General features: G+C 39.3%; 1 protein-coding gene across 6 annotated transcripts in view; it reads right to left on the bottom strand.

The window, feature by feature from the left end:
- GPR155 (G protein-coupled receptor 155) overlaps positions 1–20270 on the bottom strand; it is a 33092-nt gene extending 12822 nt beyond the window's left edge. Inside the window, exons 1-8 of one of the 6 annotated variants that reach the window (XM_066189909.1) lie at positions 20066–20270; positions 18309–19379; positions 9231–9736; positions 5496–5895; positions 3947–4112; positions 2569–2724; positions 1471–1554; positions 77–197 (exon numbers count right to left, since the gene is read on the bottom strand). In XM_066189909.1, coding sequence (XP_066046006.1) covers positions 77–197; positions 1471–1554; positions 2569–2724; positions 3947–4112; positions 5496–5895; positions 9231–9690 — 1387 coding nt within the window. In that variant the 5' untranslated portion in view covers positions 9691–9736; positions 18309–19379; positions 20066–20270. Of the gene's footprint in view, positions 1–76; positions 198–1470; positions 1555–2568; positions 2725–3946; positions 4113–5495; positions 5896–9230; positions 9737–13954; positions 14051–18308; positions 19380–20065 lie in introns of those variants that run through there. The other 5 variants (XM_066189907.1, XM_066189903.1, XM_066189904.1 and 2 more) reach the window with 5 other exon arrangements.
- Between the last annotated feature and the right edge of the window lie 1894 nt (positions 20271–22164).

Raw genomic sequence — 22164 nt, 5'->3', positions numbered from 1 at the left:
CCAAAGAACATAACAACATTATTTCGAGACTTAATCTTTCATTACAGTATCTGGGCTCTGTCTAGAGAAATCATACCAGTCCATAGGTAGGTGCTATAAAGTGAGCTGTAGAGGAATATAAAAACAAGGATCTGTATGGTGATGTCTTTCTCTTTAACAGTGAAATTCCATGCCACCATTCCAACGCAAGCAATAAACTGGAAAGAAAAGTAAGATACCATCATTTAAACTGGGAAAGCAGAATGATGAGAAAAACTGAAGAGAGAGCTATATACCTGCAGTGAGCATTAAACTCCACCCCCAGGTGCACTAGAGGGTGATTTTATGAACACGATGTTTCATTCAGCAGCAAAGCACTGCCAGAGTAAATTCAGTATTACAGTCGTGTCACTTGACTATGTTACCTTATTTTCAGGAGGGGTTTTTTGACAGCAAGTATGTAACTCATATAAACTAGGAGTAAGGCAAATCAGGTAGACCCCCAACTTTGTATACCTTATAGTAAGTAAAAGGTGATGTTTTTGGCAAGTACAAACCATTTACCTGAAATGATTTGCACATGAAACTGAGATTAACAGGTATTTGTTCAGCCAATAATTACACCAGTTGTCACCCAATTATATTGCATATATAACAATTTTAGCACTGAAGGAATCTGAAAAGATAGGCTGAGGTATCGTGGAAACAGTAATACAATTTATTTTTTTTTTAAGATGAAAGCTAGCTTTGTTGTTACAGAACAGAAGCACCTGCAGTTCTCACACATGACATTTTTCAAATGTGACTCCATGATCAGAGCTCAGAGAGTTGACTATATATAGAGGGAGATATTTAAAAAAAACCAAACTACAGAACACTTCAGGAAGCACTACCACACGTATTACAAGCACAGGCTGTTCCAGTTGTGCAGTTGACTTCAAGGGAATAAGGAGCACGTACTCTGTAGTTCCCTCTCAGATTAAATAGCAATTAAAATTAATCCAGAGCCACTTGGCTTTGTCCTTCCCTAGCCACCAGCCATGCATTCCCACACATCCTTGCACCAGCTGATCCCTCAGCAAGAACTTCAGAGACATAAACCATTACAGGGACTATTTTTCTATTTAGCTCCTTGAATTGGGTCACTATAGAGTCAAACACAGGCTGCTGCTCCTGCAGTTGTCAGCTTCAGATGGGTATAAATTGAAACAGAAGTGCACTCAACAGTATTGGGCAATAACTAAGAAAACATTTCAAAAGCCACTCTCCATTCTGATTGTTCTGTTTAGGAATCACAGTGCCCACATTAACTATCATTTTCTTCAAGGGTGTATTTCAAGGCACAGACATTGTTTAGACAAGTCACACATTAGATTCACCTGCCCTCCACATCTAGCTATAAAGATCTCACTGTAGAAACCAAACTTCCAAAATTGTTCAAAAATACCTAAACCATAAAACTCACACAACAGCATTCTCCTTACTACTGACCTGAGCAACAAGTAGATTTGTTGTAATCATATGAGGAAGCTGTTTGTATTTCTTACTCAGAACAACAACAGTAAGAGACCAAGTCTGTAACATACAAGAAGAAAAATTCCTTTAAGAATAAAACAAAATCCAAAAGAACAAAAGTAGTCTGGCAGATGATGGTGAAATTAAATATACAACAGATCTTAGCAACATGACTGCTACAGTATGCTGCCAGCCTCTTTGCCTCAGCAGCTGTAGTCAGAAATAGCAATGCATCTTTGTGTTCTCATGCTGGTGAAGTATTTCCAGGAAAGACCAAGAACTTGCCTGGAGCACACGGAAGCCTCTTAGTTCCTCAGGACTCAAATGACCACAGTTTAGCCTGGCAATGTAGAATTTAAAATCCACACCCACCTTCCCCGAATCTCTCAAAATTATCTGACAGCAAGAGGTAGCATTCACTTCTGGCTTCCCTTCAGGCACAGTTTCAAGATAAGAGGACTTCAGGAAGACAACAACTTCAGAAAATTCCAACTCCTTCCAGCATGGGTGTTTTTATTTTAACAGTGCAAATAAAATAACCATACTATCTGTACTTTCTATAAAACCAAAACAAAATTCACATTGGACTTCTGGATTATCAACTCAGAAAAGAATTTCTAGTAAAGGAATTTGATAAACATAAATTTTCCAGGTTAAACTATTTTATTAATGCTCATTAAGACTTCATTAAACAAAAAAGCACTGACATTACTGGAGCTGAAGTTTGTACCCAGCCTTCATTACTGTGATATCCAAGCACCTTACTTGGCTTGGTGTAACTAGTCTCTGGGGTAAGCTAGTACTTTAATTCCCTCACAACCTGATATTAAAAAAAGAAAACAAACCTAACATAAAAAGCTCTGCACTAAATGCTCTAATTCAGTCACTCATCTTTCTCTACAGTGCAGCCTTCCAGCAGACCCACTGCTTAACCAAGACTTTTAACTCCTTCCTCATCCCTCAGCCTCAGGATATGATGAGGAAACACAACTCTTACCACGACTCAGTTTGTGCTTACGCACTGAGGCTGCCCTGGTCATCAGTGCCTTGGTGTCCCACCCCAGCAGCACGTACCAGAGAGATGAGGCTGACAATGCTGATGTCAAAGCTGACGTTCTGGAGTGCAGCTGCCAGTGGGTTGGGGTCCATGGAGGGGATGGTCAGCAGCCATGCAGAAACATACATTATGGGGGCAGACACAAACGTGCTTATTACCATGCCTGAGGTGATCTGCCAGGAGTCAAACAGAAACAGTAACGGAGTTAATCACATCTCGAGCTAAATCACCTGCTTTCAGGAATACAATCACTGGCAAAATTGGATCTTTGAATTAAACATACCTAGGCCTTTAACAAATAATGAGTTGTTTCTATTAAAAAAGATTTAGAATTTGAGCTAGAAAGTATCTGGTTTCTACACACAGGTAAACTGAAAATTTTAACAAGCTTCTGAAATAGCTGGAGTAGAGTGTTTCCTACTGCAGATTTCTACAGAGCTTTTTCATGGGTGTCAAATATAACTAATGACTGCAGTCTACGGGTGAATTTACACTGCCACAATTTGCTTTTGGACACAAATATTTACACCATAAATAGCTAAAAAAAACCCCATGTAGCTATGCAAATATTAATATGCACCAGTTCATGAGAGGAAACCATATATATTTACAAGTGATTTCTAATTCGGCTTCTCATTGTCTTTCTACTTTCTAGAATTTGCACAGTGATGGAAGTGTAAGCTGTTACTCATACTAGAGACTCTGCTTTAAAGAGTCTAAGTTTGTAGGGCATAAAACTTTATCTTGCAAGATTTACTTCTATTACCCTTTTTCTTATAAAAACAAATACATCTAAACAACTTCAAAATAGAAACCACTAAAAACAATGAAAATCAACAAAAATGTGTTAATGTCATTTCAAGTGGAAGAAATAACTATAAAATTTCTATTTGAGACTGAAAAGAAAATTGGTACCCTCTACTATATACATATGAAAAAAGAAAAATGCTTTTTATCACAAGATTTAACTGAAGGGCAACACAACTGAATCAGTTAAAGCTTAAGATCTTTCACAGATTTTCTGCTTTAAACTGACGCTATCCTTACTGAAATCAGTAACATAATTTCTTTTTTCCCCCGACGAAAACATCTCAAAGACAAGGTCTTTGGAAAAAAACAGACAAAAAACACAACCCCAAAAAAACACAAAGATACAACTTCTTTATATCTAAAGTCATCCTAGCTCTTTCTACTGAAATCACAAGGAAGAAGAAAAAAAAAAAGGATGAGGACTATCAAGACACTGAAGAGATCAGCAAAGATCCTGGGAGTATAAGTAATTCTAAGATACCTATACTACAGAAAAGCAAATTCTTCAAGCCCACTTATTTATTTATTTCATCAACAAAGTTAGGTTCAAAGTTAGGACATATTTGGAAAAGTTTGACTACATACAATTCCTACTTCCATATTAAATTGACTTGCAAATATTGCGACACCAGGTGCTGCTGGAAAAACTCCATAAAGAAATGCATAGTTTGACAAACTGGTGTGATTGACCATGCTGTCACTCTTGTCCAAGAGCTCCACCATCTCTCTACAGAGAAATGGCATCATGAGCCTGAAAGAGAAGGGAAAAATAATTTAAAATTTTATTACTCAACCAATAACAACAGATTCTTCTTTATCCAGAAAATTAATAAAAAGGAAATTTACGGCTTATGTGAATACCACTTATGAAAAGCAAGATACTGACATCACTTTGAATGATTGCCTTTATCATTATCAATATATTTACCAGCTGCTTAAAAATCCTACATCACACATGACATTACAATAAAAAGGACAAACATGACAACAAACTCAGGTATAAAAGCAGCTTCCCTGATTGTGCAGACACATTCTTGGTACAAACTTCAAATTTAGAATGGCAAAACATTAAAAACTTTCCTATTTATCAACTGTTACATTAATAGTAGCTACAAGCAGTCAGCAGCCCTGAAATTCAGTCCACCTTTCTGCAAGCTGTCTGAAATATAAGAAGGGCTCAAGCTTAAGTATCCCATGCCAAAAGTTTTGGCCAGCAAACCGTCAGCACCAAGGCTATTTCAGCAATAGCCCAGATCTCACACAGGCTCAATGTAAGCCTTACACAGCCTTACAATAAAGCAAAGTGGTAACATTAAAACCCAATGTTTTCCATGGTTTTTTTAAACTACAAAATTTGTCATTAAGCATCAAGTTAAAGATCTCTGTCATAGTTCTTTAACTTTGCTGGTTAGTTGTACTTGATACTCAAATGCAAGTTGAAATTTTACAGTATAAACTTAAAGACCAAACATTCATTCTATTCTCTTAATTGTAGCTCTGCAGAAGATAAAATATTTAATATTAAATAAACAAATAAATATTCTCTGAGATATATTTAAGGGAAGATAATGACAGTGTAAGTTCTAAATAGAATTTGGCATTTATTCATGCCTAAAAGTCAAGCATTTTTAGAGCATGAAGGACCATTTTTACGCTCTTTCAGTATAGCGGTTTCAAACACTTGTAGATAAAGCAAGGAAAAACAACTAATTTGGAGAGGCATTGCTTAAGCCAAATAAAATACAAATACTAATCAAATTTACTTAAACTCACTACTGTCTAATTATTTATTCAGTATATTTTAATTAAAGCTACTAATTCCCCAAATACCCAATTCATGACAGATGGCCTGAGGGCAGTCCATGAAGGCACAGCACCCCTGCTTTTCTTTATCTGCAGAGCCTGACAACAGGTTTTTAGTCTATTAAATTTCCTTTAAAAATTAACAATTAAAGAATACAAATTTAAATTAATTTGTACCCTATGAAAGAGTTTGGGAAGCACTCACTCAAAATACTGGAAGTGAAATGTACTATCATTACAATGTTTTTGAGAGAAAAGCCATCTGACCAGGGTATTCAGAGCTCAAAACATCTAGAGACCAAAATTATAAAAATTCATAAATTGAACTTACAGTTTAGCTGTGATGAGAAGGATCAGTGCAACAAACATACCCTTTGTCAGTTTTTTTGTTTGTCCCACCATAGTCAGTCCAAGATAAAAAAGTGCAGAGCCAGAAAATGAACTGCCCAGTCCATCAAGGAAGTTTTCAAGGTATTCAGGAATTTTCTGGCCAAGAATAAAGTTTGAGGCAATTCCTATGAAGACCATGAACACAATTGGGTTCTGCAAAACTCGAAGGAGTGCTAGGCCCACTATTTTGATTTTGCTCTGTGACACAGTGCGATTATTCCTCCACTTCTGGATTTCACAGAAGATAAACCCCAAGGGGTTTAGCATCATAAGAGATATTGGAGCCACTAGGTAAATGTACTGGAGATATTCTGGGTAAGTGGTTTGATATAAAGCTTCAACTAGAAGACAGGAAATTAAGAGTTACGAGTGATAACATTTCAGCAGAAAAATACATTGAATATTGAAATTAAATGTTGCTCTCTGTACACTAAAGAAAATTATGTAAGTTTCCTCCAGAAGGAACTGAAGGAATACATTAAATTAACAATCAATATAAGATAATGCAGGAAGAGAAGTATGTCCAATCATATTAGGCCACAGTTATCTAAACACATTAAAACCCATATTCACTATCCAATACTATTTAATCATCCTACAATTAGCCAACATTTACAGAAAAAAAGAGAGAAAACAATATAAGAATTCTATGTTTCCTTTGAGTCATCTCAAATGCTGGAAAAATTTTGGCTTTATTTCTGACTTGCTTTTCCTTCCCATAAACATGTCAGTTGTGGAGACTTAAATGCATCTTTTCAGGATACAAGTTGCTTCCCATCTTAAGGGAGTCCCACTTCTCTGGAATTTAATCAGTTTTCTGTGGGTAAGTCAGGTGATTCTACAATGATTCAATACAACACAACAAAGCAACAATCGGAAAAAAAAAAAGTTTATCACACAATTATTGGTTTATTCTCTGGCACTACTTAGGACAAGAGTTACTGCTGCAGTTGTGGTCCTTCGAGGAACTCTAAATCACGAGCCTTTGTTTTCATTACTACTACATACTTCTGAGTCAAAGTAGAATTGCTTCTTATTTCAAGTTTGTACTGAAGGCACTTCAAAAATAATGAAAATACTTTGGAAACATATACAAGATTCAATTCCAATGTGAATTGAAAACTCCCCTGATGCTTTAAAAGTAGAATGTTCTCTTTCACCTGACTTACAATTGTTACAGTAAATAATTTTCTTGTTATTAGTAATGATCAATAATATGCTATAGGTATAAATAGTATGTCAATTGTAATATATTAATAGTTAATTGTATCATCATAATTAATTTTTATACTACATATTATATATATATATATAATGCATACAATTAATAATTATTAATAACAACATTATTAACCTTTCTGGAAAAAGTTTTTCCTCATAATTACATTTTTCAAAATCCAAGAGAGTTTTACCTTTGTATTATTTAAGCCTCTGGAATGACAGGAACTTCCAAGTGCTAAATCAGCGCTCACTTTGAACAGTTTCCTCTTTAGACCAAATAAACTGACAATCTCAACTAGCTGAGTTCTTACATATATTAAAAAAGGCACTAAAGGTGTTTTTACTTTTACAGGCCATTATTAAAGTACATGTACAAGAACTACCTGTACTAAAATCCTAAATGGACTTCTGAACAGAAGTACCAAGTTTGGGATTTTTTCCTAAAACCTCAAACCTGAAGTTTTATGGTGCTGTATACAGAATGCCCATGTCACTTGAACACAACTCCACACAAGTCACGAGCAAGTAATGGCTGAGTGAAAAGTTTAAAAAATCTTTACTTTCTGGTAAAGTGAAGCTGCATACTTCAGAGAATAAATTAAGGTCTTTAAGTACTTTAAATCATGATGTCAGAATGCATTTTACTGGATACAAAAAGTGGAATTAGATCACTGAGTCAGTGGGTGAAAAAAAAAAAATAAATCACTCTTAAGGAATTGTTAAGACAGTAAATATAATCCACAACTTCTATCACTGATGAAAAGTTTTCTTTTTATTTAAATCACAGTGCCTGCTTGCTGATTATAACAAAAAACTGAAATCAAAGATATTTCAATTTTTAAAAAAATCAATTCTCCATGTCCCAGCAGCTCAAAAGTACATTTAAATCACACACTAGCTGTCCATGCTTAATACAATGAGTGTGATTAAAGTCACAGTGACTGTCACCCACACAACACCTCTGCTACAGCTCTAGAGAATACCTGAATCTGTTTGACAGAGTTGTATCATTACTACCCAGTAATAAAAGAAACCCCAAAGCCTTCTATCATAGAAATTCTGTCTACATCGGGGATGTGCTAATAAATCTCTCTGCCAGTTGGTTCTTTTTCATCCCAACATTACTTTTTAATCTAGAATTGTCATAATAACCATGATTATATAAAAACAGTGATAAGCTTCAAAAATTTGACCTGCATTTTGATTTCACTATGTACAAATATTTTCAAACAGCAAAAAATAGCATAACAAAGAAATAATAAATAATAATAGTAATGTATTAAAGAAATTATATGGGATGAAGACTCAGGAATGATTAATAGTTCAAACTGCCTTTTTAAATAGTGTGGATTTAGAGCACAATTTGTCAATACTTTTTTTTTTTTCGTACGAATTTCCACTGCTACAGCATTTAAAAATATTTTTTCACTAAAAGATCAGGCTTTGTTCAAAACTACCTCTGTCACATAAAAAACAACAAGGCATTCTTTGTTGGCCAGTCCTGCAAACACTTCAGAGAAGCTTGGGTAATATTTTACTAATAGCAAAAAGTTTGCACAGGTGACAGCATGAACCAAACACAGTGAAAGTTTGGGGATGGGAGAAGGGAAAGGACAAAAGGAAATAAACCTCAAGAGCCTACAACGTTTCTGTTGCAGTAACTATTCCAATAAAGCTCTAAATGGTGTATATTTTGGCAAGATCATACATAGAAAAAAAATCTAAATCATATCTTACAAATCATGAAGTACCTGAAGAAATATGTAGTCTTACAAGAAAGTAAAAGTAGAAAGAATGTTTTAACCAGGATACAATGGAAATACATTCAGAGACCTCCAAAACACATACATTAAAAAAAGAGAAACTCTAATTGGCATCTAAAATGCATACCAACAAAAAAAAGATATAATCCTCACAGCCCCATTTGTGGCATACTTCTGATTTCTTTCAAGAAGAATAAATCTCAGGAGAAGCAATTGAGGAAAATAGTATTTTCATCTTAAAAAAGTATGCAATTGCATTTGTCTAAATATTATAGATATCAAGTAAATTTAAAGAGAATAAGAAATATTGAGGATTCTTCTGAGCATGCTGCCCTGAAATAAGGAGAAGATACTGTTAACTCCTAAAGTAATCTAAAATATAGATCTACTTGTTACATATAATCTGGAATTGCATATTTGACCTTTCCTTTGTAATTGTATTTTCAATTCTGTAATCAAACATCTTGCTTTTTGTTTTGCTAGAACCAACTTGCTCTCTTTTTTCGGTTTTAACCTTTCCTAGATGATGAGTAGTATCAAAGTACAGTATCAGAGAGAATTTGAGAGGCACTTCAGAAATTATTTCAATTGCATAGAACTTCGATTCAGAAGTCAATTTCAAATTATGGAAATATAAAAGCAAGCATGTCTAGAACAGTGAAAATTAATTTTCAAGAAGAAAACATACTTACCTATTGGATATCCCAGCGCAAAGTCATTGCTTTGTGTAGCAAAAATAGGGAACAAACCTGCTTTGCTAAATCGGTTCTCAGGACTGGCCACTAACAATGTTAAAACACAGACTAAAAAAAACACAGCAGCTTTGGCAACTAAAACACTGTACAGGAAGGACCAGTTCACATTAGAAAAATTAAGCACCACCATGTTTTTGAACAGTAAAGCCGGGAGTGCAAAACGGGACACGAAATTTCCCAGTCCTTTGGCCTGAGTTGATGTGATAATGTTGGCTCTTCCAGCTATGTAGCCACAAAGAATTATTCCAAAGCATTCCAACAGGGCTGGGAAAAGCCTGCTTATTGACATAGAAGGAGTCCCACCGGTGGTATTGAGTCCAGCTTGTCCAGGCAAAGAAAGAGACATGTTAGCTGAAGATGAGAAGTTCTTTGCAGTGAAGTCTGAATAGCTATCCATTTCCTCTGATCACCTCTTCCAAAAGAAGAGTGTGAAATGATCTCATCTGTAAAAGGAACAAAAGTACATTAAGTAAACTTTATTCCTTTAAGTACAAGCCTACGCCCTCTTAAATTATTACAGAATAGACAATAGGAATAGCCCTTTACACGAACTGAGCACCAGGAAAGGAAGATAAATTTGATGAAGAATAAAAGCTTCTCCATTCTGGTACAAAAACATTTGGCAAGGTCCTCTCTACCTTCCAGAAAAATTTAGAGTTTAAATCATCATATCATTCTTGAAGTTTGTACCTTGCTTTGTGCAACTTTGACCTCTCCCAACATTTCAATATCGTGATAATGATAGTTTTCAATTAGCAAAGAATCCACATACGACACAGCAGGCAGTGATCTAATTCATTGCACTAGAGCCAATCCATATTTCTACATACAATTCTTCAGGTCTGTAGCAGTGAAATTTAAGCACGCATGAAGTATTGATGTACAACAGAAATATCTGCTGACCCCTGTTCCTTATTTGTTAGCAGCGATACCCTCTGAAAGGGCTGATTACAACACCGCCATTTCTATATGCAAGCAGACATGTAAAGTCTGCAAACCAGATGAAGAGAGTGGACATCAAACACAAATATTCATTGGTCAATAGCAAGGTCCTGCCAGAAACAGATATGGCTTTGGCAATATAGCTCTGAAACCTGTGCAGTCCATCAGCCAAGTCTGCACATAAAATGACTAAATACTGAAGTACTCTGTTTAGGAAGTGAAGATGACTTACCTCACTTTGTAGGGATAGAAACTAAGGCAAAGGTGAACTTAGGTGATTTCCCCTAAGCTACCAGTGGTAAAGATTGCCAAGTGCCAAACAGTGCTTTGTACAGCACAATCTGTGCAAATTAACAACTGGTTTAAGAGTCTTCCCAGCCTCTTTGTATCCTACCCACAAGGAACACAGAACACAGCAGCCAGGTGAATAAGCAAGTAAATCAAGTGAGCACAAAGGTGAGGTCTTGTAAGGCCTAATTCACATCCTGGCATCCAGCACATAAATACTCACAAGCATCAACTCTTTGACTCATGACTTTTATTTATGCCTGAGGCTTTTGGTAAGCACTTCCATGAGGCTGTTGTAATCATCTGGACTAAACTGCTGCATCATCTAAATCCATCCAGTAGCCTTGGCTATCCCTTCTCCCAAGGAAAATGAGTCTCACTCCAAGCAGGGCTTATTTTAAAAGCTGTACTTCGTTTATATTATAGATGATACATTAGCTTGGATGTATTTGGACCAGGAGCTCAAAGTATTATTTGCTACAGAACAATGGGAAAACTTGCAATAAGTGAAGCAAACAACAAACCAGTTCTTCTACTAAAAACCTTGAGGATGTTGTTGGAATTTGCAAAATGACCTAAAGAGGATCAGAGACAGATTTCCAACACTGAATTGTTGAAAGAAACCAGCTATATTCTACACTAGCTGCAAGGTAAAAAGAAGGCTTTCAGCACAGCCCCATGTCAAATTCTCCAAGCTTACAGCACTGCATAGAGGTAAGGCTCCTAGCAGTGCAACATGTTCAGCCTACTCATTGCTCTCCCAAGGCATTTTGTTTCGGCAAGAAGATACAGATAAAACTTTTTTAAAACAAATGCAACATTTGATCTGTAGTGGAAATGTATTCCAGCCATATCTATCCCTAAATTCTAGCATTCCTCCTGTTGCTTCCTATTCAAGGCTAATGACAAGGCTGTCTTCCCTTCTATAGTAAAATCATTATTTCTCCTCACAAAACTGCTACAAAATACAGAAGTGTCCTTGTCCCCATTTCACAATTCAGGACTTAAACAAATATGACTGATTCTTACGTTGTATCAGTCAATAGCACATACTAAATCCCATATCTTCCTCCCTAGATCAAACCTGACATGGACACACACACACACATCCCAAACCATCTTTTGTAAGAGATAGATAGATAGATAGATAGATAGATAGATAGATAGATTCCTGCAGCCTTCCTCCAGCCTACCTTCAACTTCTTTACAAGGGACCCTGTCAAGTCATACAGGACAAATTTTTGGTAAACCACAAGAGTTTCAAAGAGAAGAACTCCATCACAGTCAAAGCTGCTACTGGCACTCCTCAGAGGGCCTTGAGAGCGAATCATCTCTTCCGCTCGAGAGATGTACATCCCAGACCCCTCATATTTAACACAGAGTGTCTATTGCCAAACAGTGTTTCCTAGAAATGCAAGCTTTTGCATTCTGCTTAACACAGTGAATACATGTCAGCACGTTTTACTTTATGGGATACAGACATTTATATAACTGTTGTGAGATTATGTAATGACTAATTGCAGATTTAATATACAGCCTAGTTACACCTCAGGCTTATCCCAAACTAGCATCTCACAAGAGTGAAATGATTTTCAATTCACAGTTCTTAATGAAATCAAAGATAATGATCTCATGCAAACTCAAAACCTCATATATTCTACACAGAAATTAGTTTGTTTTTATAGTAGATGTAGCAAACTAACCAGACAAATTACACTAAAATAAGGAAACATAATACAGTTGCAAGGGCAAGCACTTAGCTTTGACTCCACAGAACATAGGATTTGTAGTTATCCCTTCAGGGACTGAGGATTGAGATTTGAATCCTTGAGAACTCAGCCACAGCTGCATTTTTGGGAACTGCAGGCCAATACAGACATAGCTTTTAGGAATAATGCTCCCTTATCTGTCAACTGTGCCAAGCATAGCTGCTTGAAGCCAGACTGTTAGCTTGCACGAGAGGAAGCCTTATATGAAGACCAACAATAGACACAGACCAAGTAACAAGTGCAGTTTAAACCTCCCATGAAACATTTCTCTTGTAGGTTGTCAATATCTGTAAAGTCTTAAAATTCACCAGACTAGAAACCCAATTCTCCAGCAGCTGTGAGTCAACCAACATCAGGTTTCTCTCCGAATACAGAAATAGAGAAATTGTCTCTTTCACCAAAGGAAGGCAAAAATCCATTTCATTTTCTTTTTCTAATGAAAGTCAAAGACAGCATGAGTGAATAAAAGAGAAAACTTCAATGTATATCTCCCCTCTGGCCTCTCACTCTCAAGTTTTCAACCGATAATCACTCTCAGGATAATATGGTGACACTGGCAAGACCGTGCACATTGTTCATAAATTATATCCCACAACATGACCTACTTTAATGCAATGTAGAATCTCTCCTACTTCAGTGTAGGGATGACACATGATTTTACTCAGGAAGATTAAAATGCAATTGGAGTAGGAAGAGTTACTGCTCATGGCAGCTCTACTACGCCATTCTCAGCTAAGATAAGCGTGTACTACACGCATTTTCACGTAAAAAATTTGTGAAGTAAGTCAAAGAGGAAGCAACTTCAGGGAGATACAATGATAAAAGTAAGTGGGAAGAAGTGATTATTGCAGTTCCTATTCTTTTAAGTTAACCGCAATTTTTACTTTTCTCTTTGTTGGGCTAAGAAAACAGAGGGAACAATATTGCAAGAGGAATCAGCACAAGAAATGGGCCACCTATATCTGGAAACCTAGACAACGCCACAAGAAACATCACACATCATTTGTGTCTCTGAGCAGCTGTTTCTCAAGATCGCATTTCCTTTATCATCCTTCTCCCACGATGCCATCCCAAGACAGGCCACGGCCGAGGAGCGGCCGGGAAGCCACATGCCCTGGGCAGCTGGGGAAGCTGCGGCCTGCCCTGAGCACGCCACTAGCACAGCTCCCACTGCAACACTTCAAGCTCCACAAAACTTCGGCAGCGCAGGAGCTCGGAGAAGACCGAATGGAGCAACAGTTGCCAGCGGCACCCAATGTCAACTCAGAAAATGAATGAAAAACATACTTCCCCTTAATTTTCACTTAGGCTGATCTTTGGGCTTGTCAACAAATAGATACGCAGTTCTGAAGCAAACGGCAAAACGTTTTTCAAAAGGCAGATAACGTTTTCTTGCCAGCATCCCTTAAAAAGCACCTCACTTGCATCACTTGCCAAACCGGGATGTAAAACCCTTTGATTCGCAGCCAGAAAGCTACAACAAAACCAACGCTTCTTGCCCGCCCCTTCCCGGCCCATCACTGCTCTCCTTCCCACGGTCACCCCAGCTACGAGCACACAGCGTTTTCAGTCAAAGATAAAAAGCCAGCAGCAGTGCCCTGTGTGACAGCTGCCTCGGTAGAAAATAACGCCAGAAGCCGGGGAAAGGAGCGGGCAGCTTACCTACTTAGCTTTCGGTAGGCGCCTCCGCACAGGAGTGCGTGGAGAGGGTTTGTGCTCTGCCAAACTGAGAACCCCTCCAAGGCCGAGGCCGCCGGTACCAAGGCCAGGGAGGGGAGGTCTGGCCCGCCCCGCCAGCACCAGCCCCGCTCCGCAGCGGGCTCGGCGCCGCGGGCGGGCGGGCCCCGGGAGCGGGCGGGCCCCGGGCAGGCCGGGGCTGCGGGCGGGGCAGGCAGCAGCCGCAAGATGGCGGCTCGGCGGCGGCCGCGCGGGGGGCGGCCCGGTGCCGCGGCTCCCCGCCGCCGCCTTGGCCCCGGGGGGCTCCCCGCGCTCGGGAGCCGCCTCCCCGGGAGCACGGGAGCGGAACGAGCTCCGGCCGCTCCCGGGGCGCCCCTCGTGGCTGCCACCGCCTACCCGCAGCCGGCGCTGCCCCCCGCGGGGCAGGAGGCCGGGCAGAGCCGCCGCTCGGCCCCGCAGCCCGGCCGGGGTCACCCCCCGTTATCGCCCGAGCCGGCGTCACCTGCAGCTCGGCGGGGCCGATAGCGGCGCTGGCTCCCCGCAGCAGCCTGTCCCTGAACCTCCTACGCTCATTCTAACTTTCCTAGCAGTCAGAGCGCTTAGAAACAAAACCCCGTGTGTTTTCCACGTGCCATCGGCTCCACAAATTTGGCTAGTCAGTAATTTCCCCAGTAAAAACTGGAACTTGGTAATGATCAAAGATTCTCTTGTAGAAAACGAGGAGACAGCTTTCTCAAGACTTTCCCTTTATAATGCAATTGAGGGCACAGCAGTTCTAGCTGCCCTTTTCCTAAGAACCAAGACAGGTACTGCTGCAGCAAATAGAGCAGGTGTGAATTCCGTGTACCTTGTTCTCCCCTCCTGGTCAGACTCAAACCAGCTTGTCTTACGTGTGAAGTGTAGCAGACAGGTGGCAATAGGTGTCCCAGTAAGAGAAGGTAGTTTTCCCGACTGGTGGAATGTTGACCAGTCTGTGTGCTCCTTAGCTTCCCATTCCAGACTTCCAGCAAAAAACCTCAAAAATACTCAAAAAATTTTCCAAGGAACTTCCAGGGACAAAAACACCAACACCCACAACCAAAAAACCAACAACAAAAAAACCCCACCCACCTCTTTCAGATAACACCCAAAAAAGACCAAAACAGAGCAGAATGGAGAATTATCTCAACCAAAGAAGATGTATGTGATTGACAATTTATGAGGCGTTGTGTCAGATACAAAATTTTTCCATAGTCAGTTCTGTTCACAAGGTCTACTGTTGAAATGCGTACCAGAAACAAAACCAATACTTTATAGTAAGAGCAACAATATAACATAAATAACACTTAAGGGAATTAATTGGAAGTCCAGTTAAGAAAATCCTGTAAAGAATGCAGACAGGGACGGAAATTGGTGGGGATAAACATGGCTGCTGGAAACTTTTAGAAGGTACTATGTTGTTGATACCATATGTCCACTTTGAATTTAAAGATACTGATGCCTAAATTTTATGTTTCTGCACTAGAAGTGTATGTACTTAATAGAACCTCAACTGACATGAAGCAGCAGTGTCAGTGCTTGACTCCTCACTGCCTCTCATTCCTATCTACATCCTGTCCGAACTTTGGGCCAACACAGCCCAAACAAAAGATCAGCAAGGGATTGTTCCAAAGCTGTGCCACGGTTTATTATGTACGTTTCCTGATGGAAGGTGGTGGAGCTTGTTGAGTAACACTCGCCCACTGTAATGTTAGGGTGAGACTTTGTTTTGATGCAAACACTAATAAAGAAGACTGTTTTGTTAATCTTTTCAGTGTTGGAGTTTCTCTGTTTGGCACCTGACAAAGACCACTTTCAGACTGATTTGGTTTTGGAAATACAGTATAATAAGGCCTTTCAGATTTTTTGGCTGTCATTCATTCTTTCCTACAGAAATGACACCTTAGAGGCACATGCTCTGGGGAATAGCAAGGGAGGTATACCAGAACATACTAAGAGCTCTTGGTAATAAATGTATGCCTTCCCTTCTCTTGAATGCATTTTTTTCCATTTGAAAAGATCACTAGTGATTTAGCATTTAATGATGTATTTAAAATACAAGAACCCTTCAGCTGTTTTCATAGAGCATACTCATTTGGCTCTATGGATACGCTGCTCATTGACTGCTATTGCTATCCACCAGCCACCACCCTGATTTCCCAGGGGATCTCCAGTAACAGGAAGGGGCTGTGTTTCCATCTCTAGCATACACAGTGTGCTTAATCAGATAAGCACACTTGACCTGAGTCTTGTGTCTTCTTTTGGGGAACACAAACAAAATTAAAAGTGTAATACTCAAAAAAGTAAATAGTAAAGAACCTCAAAAATCTGAAAAAGTAAAATACTCAAAAGTATGAAAATGTAGTATCAAAGGCATGTGAAAAAAATACAATAAAATTATTATAGCTGCTGTCTAAATAAAGGAAGCAAAAGGATATAATTAGGACTTAATATAGCATATTTCCTCATGCAGATTTTAATCTTTTTAAATGTATTATAAGCAGCCTAGCAACTATCACTCATTGACATGCAGCCTCTTCTGAGATGAACAGAGAAAAACACTAGGGTCTGACCCCTTGCCCTGTTAAGAAACATGAAATCAATATTAACCAGACAGTACCACCAGAACAGCACTGTGAATAACTCAAGCACTGGATTACAGTACCAGTTCTCCCCTTGGCTGGGAAATGTTAGGAAGACAGTTTTCTGGCTTTTTTCAGTTGGGATAATTAGCAATGATAACTTAGTGTTGGAGTCAATAAATCTTCCTAATGCAGTATTCAATATACTGGATACTCCTGACCATTTCCAAAGACCATACAAAATCCTGCTTCCCTGAACAGCAAAAGACAGTATTTTCTCACTGTTTGACCCCTCCTCTCTGCTCCCTCAACACTCAATCAAAGCTCCATAGGCACTTCCTTTGAGCCACATGTTCTCTGGCCTTGAACTTCGCCTTTGTTCCATGGAGCATCTTTGTGTTCCAGCATCCTGCCTTTATAATAGGGTTTAATTTCTTTTTCCTTTTAAGATCTCTGTAAACTAAGGGTGACAGCCATGGACAACAATTCTCATGGAGTTTTACCCAACCCAGAGAAGTATCAAAAAGCCCCCATGCATTAATTAAACCCCCAAACATAATAATGCCCACAGCTATAACAGTGCAACTAACGCATGGGAAAGGCAAGTTTTTTGTATACAATCTCCTGGGAGGACAGGTTTATAGCTCTTGATCACAGCTGTCCTCTGCCACTGGCAACTCAGCTTTGGCAGCTGAACTGTAGATCACAGAAAACACAGTTATTGCCATTGCAAAGCCAAGCTTTCCAAAAGCCACTAAACAAACACAAAACTGAAAGTTACCCCCAAAATTTTAATTCAATCCTCTTGAGCATTCCCTTAAAACAGCATAACATTGTACAACCATGAACTACTCTCCCCCTTGGTTTTTGTTCTGCTTTTCACTCAAATTGGATGTTTCCATCCACTTACGTGCCACCAAAGTAGTCAACAGATTATATGGGAGACAATTTCTGCTTTTTGATCTGGCCAGCAGCTTAACCAATGAAAAGCAGCTGGAGCAACCATTACATGAGTCGTCCTGTGGCTTTCATCATACTCATTTACCTGCAACAACCACACGTACACAGGCTGGGCCCACACAGGAAATGCGAGAGGTTCACTCTCTCAGTGAGAGCAGGTTTCAGACAATGTCAGTTTTAAGAACCAGCAGTGACCACATAAAAACATTTTGCAAAGGCACATGACTGAACCAGTTTGAAAAGGTTTTCTGGGAAGTCACAAATGTATCTTTGTATTCAGAGTGAAGGCTACTTCCTGGTAAACTCAAGCACTTACTGCAAAACCTGAAATGCTTGAGTATTCTGAAGAAAAGCACTCAAGAATTTACTGCAAGCAAGTATATTTTTCCAGTTTATTTCTGAAACTACTAAAATTGGATTTTAATTTTTTTTTTTCCTAGAGAACTAGCATGGAAATTGTAGTCAAATTGTTAGGGTGTGGTGATAACTGAAAGAAAACACTGCCTTACAGTAGGAAGTGTCAGGACAGCTTCAAAGCAGCATTATTAATTAAAAATATGCAAAATTTCTCTAAATAACCTCTCAGTAGGGTATTAGAAAAGCATACCTTTTCCAAGAATAGACAAAGAAAAGACTACAGAATATGAGAAGACAGGAAGAATGTTAGCAAATGCATCAGGATGAAATCTGTCTGGAAATTTACAGGTATAATCTCAGTGCGATTTCCAGACAGCTGCACACCCAGTTTTCAATAGCATGGAAAAATCCAAGTATCTTACCAACACAGCAATTGCAACCATGGGTAGAAACATTAGCACTTCTTAGGTAATCTCCAGATCAGTCACAGGAAAAATACTTCCTTAGTGCTCCTTGGTTATTGACAATGAGCCAAACTTCATATGAACATTTGATTTATACCTACAGACAATGTGGGTTTTTAACTCCAGTACTGGAAAAAAATACCCTTTTCATACTGCTCATTGCTTAACAAGTAAATGGATTATATAATTCACAAGGCAGGGACCTGTGCTCATCCTCTGTTAAATTTTCTTAGCTGACTCCATCCAAAAATGCATGTCTAACTTTGGTCATCTAAAACTGTAGTCCAGGGTTCAGAAAGTTTGTTGGTTTGTGATGTCTGCTCGCTTACAGTTGTGTGTAGGGCGTTCAGGAAGAAGGTGAAGTGCTTATCTACACCTAGATGTGTCTGGTCACTTACACTGACTCACATGGTTACTGGCAAATAAACTATAGTGTACAATACACAGATGTTTGATGAGGCAGTTAAGCAACAAGGGAAACCTGAGGAAAATTAATCTGTAAACAGGAAATAGGCCCCTGGATTGTGTCTCTGGACAGTGGTGTCAAACGAAAAGCATTTGTCCCATGAAAGAATTTCCAAAACTTCTGAGGCTTAAATATCATTAAAAAATCCATCACCTGAGAGGATTCTGAGCGTCCTGAAAGCAATATAACACAGAGATCAGGAGAATGCCAGATACTCCTACCCATAAACTTGAAGCTTGTTAACACAGAAACGATGAGGGATGCACTGGGCGTTTACATTCACCTCAGTTACCTTGGAACACTTTTGTAAAAGATCTTCCTTCTTAAGAAAGCAATTTATCAGCTCATCTATAATTTCGCAGTAGTCCACCTCATTATCTGCGTTGGTTACGGGAACTTAATTGGTATTTTTCATATAGCCATCTTTTGTAAGACAGTGTGTATGTTCAAGCTCGTTTTGAAACCATGTTTACTGTACTGCACTCGTTCACTTCCACTTTGTTCTGTGGCTGAGACAATTCCACAGGACTGCAGGTGCAATTATAGTCTTCAAAATACTGTATCTGCCAAAAGAAAATACATGAAGCTAGTATGGACAGATTGCAGAAAGTCAAACTATGACTTTAGCAATAATTACATATGTTCAGGTGTGTTGAAATAGACTGCTCTAGAAATTAGGCCTGGTAAACATTGCCCATGGTGAAATTTACCTCTCTAAAGCAAAAAATAAAGAAAAGTTCAAATTAAATTACATGGAATTAATTAAAGTTCAGAATAACCTGGTGTGATTTCAATACTAGAAGTTTTTTCTGAAACTGCTTTCAGGGAGGACAAAACAATGTTCAAGAGACCTCCTAAACATACAAACTCCATCCTTAGTGCTACTGCATCAACCTTTTACTTGGCTCAGCAAGAAGGTAAGTGTGCTAAACTTAAATGCAATTACTCAAAAATTAGTTACATGGTTATCCAGAAAAAATATGCAGAAGTAAAAAAAAAAAAAAAAAAAAAAAAAAATCACTATTTTAACTTACTAACATTACAAATATTATGGTTAGATCTGTATCTACTGTATGTAGACACTTAAAATATTAAGTACTTTTATAATATTTATATTACAGTATTTTCACATACTAACAGACTAAGAGTATGTGGTACAATTATTAAGAATAGGGCATAAGAGTTACAGCTCTTCCTCGACCTAAGAAAACCTATTCACTCATTTTGGCATAGGCAGCTTATTACTTACGTGTTCTCAGTACTCTAAGTGCTCAGTCACTGGAATAGTGCTCAAATTTGGCCTGAATCCTCAAAAAACCCCAAACCCCAGAGCCCCAACCAAAAAATTGAACAAAACCAGGAGAGCTATCAGTGCTACACAAATTAGCAAATGCTACTTTGCTCAGGAAAACCATTTTAAAGCAAGCTGCAGTGCTTAAATAAGCTGCTTCTGGTGTGTGACCTGCTGCAGCTGTGGCTTATTAAGCAAGCAATGATTAGTAAAGAAATCCCACCAAATATACCACCCCCCCCTTAAAAAAACCCAGCAAAACAATGCAAACAACCCACAAAACCAATTTTGGAATCACAAATTAAAAGCTTTGAAAATATTTTCAGAATGTGACCCACATCTCCATAAAGTCTTTCCATATGGTCACACCATATCCCACCATTTTGCAAGCCACTATTTATTATTTACACAACTAAGGATTTAAATGTTGTCCATCAAATGTAGAGATTGCAGTGTATTGTCTATTGTGATGGAAATCCAATAGGTTTTTTATTTATTTTATATTCATTTCACCACTACTACCCCACTAAATCCTGCTTGCTACTGTGCCACAGGATTGTATTAACAAACCCTCTTTTTCCTGAATTCTCCAGCAGAAAACTACTGTACCTTTTCCTCATTATGTTCAGCAATTTGTCACTACATTTAAATTAATGGCCAACAACCATACAGAAAACTTTCTTTCTTAACTATTTGAGTAAGTACTGATTTTAAGACTGCAATATTGACACAGTGACTTTCTTACAGCTCTCTCTTGCTTCCACTTGGCATTTTCAATTAAAAAAAGGTATTTTGTTTTAATTCTTAACTCCTCCTCCAGCTGCAGTTAAACTTCATTAGCTAAAGACTCGATTTATTTAGGTCTAATAGCGTGCTGCTTTCTCTTGAACTGAAAAGGAGTAGTCAGGTGTATTATTCTGTTGCATCATTTTAATGCCCGTTCTGGAATTTGACTGTGTAAGGGTCATGACTGCATGAAGAGTCAGCCCGGATGCAGCTGGAGTGAAATGGCTGTGGTGAAACAGCGCGTAGGATTCCTAAAACGCTGAAATGCGCGTAGCCTCACAGAACGGTTTGGGTTGGAAGGGACCTTAAAGACGATGGTTCAATGCGCCCTCCCGGCCATGGGCAGGGACACCTCCCACCAGAGCAGGCGGCTCACCTGTGGGTAGTTAGGCTCGAGGAGCAGGGCTGGCAGGTCATGCAGGCCGTGGAACGGCGGGGAACATTCCCGCTAGCCCCGTGGCCGGGCCCCACGGCCGGGTGCCCACAGCCGCCCCGGAGCCTCTCCCGGCGGGACGGGCGGGAGGCACCGCGCGGCCACGGCGACACCGCGCGGCCGCGGGACCGGGGCGGCGGCACCGGGAGCTCCCCGCGCTCCGGGAACGAGCATCTGCCGCGCACGGAGAATTGCCAGGCTGGGCGTGCATCACACCTGTTCCCACCTGCTTGGTTAAAAACAAACACGCAAGGCTTCTCATCTCCTGATGCATGCTTCGACTTGGACTTAGATTAGACACGGTCCCAGTTAAAATATATATATTTACAATTCCTCCCCTTGCTCACAAGTGGCCGTATGTATAAGAGAGAGAGGAATGAAGGTTCTGGCACAGAGGGTAATCTCTTACGGCACACAGCAGGGTATTGTTTTTAAATCAGCAATTAACTGGAGCAAACACACCAGCCCCACAGTTGACTGGCACTTGGATGAAGGCACAGCAGCAGTCCTGCAGGCACAGTTCAGGAGATGAAAGTATATATTTAGAGGAAAGGATCATGTATCTCTATGTTTTCAAGAAAGGGTTCCCAGGTTTCATAAGGCACCCAAGCTCCTGGTCAAATAGCAGAAGTGAAAGTTTCTGTTTTAAGTAAGGAGGGGATAAAACTTCAACAGAAGCATTTCAGTAGTTTGCAGTGAGGGCTGGTTTTGAGACAGTACAGAAAGTACTGACAGGCTCTGCAGTCTCTGACAAACAGCACAACGATGTTATCTACAAGGTACACTAGTTCCAGTATCAAAATACCTATGATAGAGGCTGGGGTTTCAGCCTGGACTT

Source organism: Chamaea fasciata, unplaced genomic scaffold (assembly GCF_029207755.1).
Source record: "Chamaea fasciata isolate MVZ Bird 193981 ecotype frontalis unplaced genomic scaffold, bChaFas1.0.hap1 SCAF_8, whole genome shotgun sequence".
Lineage (NCBI taxonomy): Eukaryota > Metazoa > Chordata > Aves > Passeriformes > Sylviidae > Chamaea > Chamaea fasciata.
The sequence above is the reverse complement of the archived record's forward strand: the minus strand, read 5'-3'. Positions and strand labels throughout refer to the sequence as shown.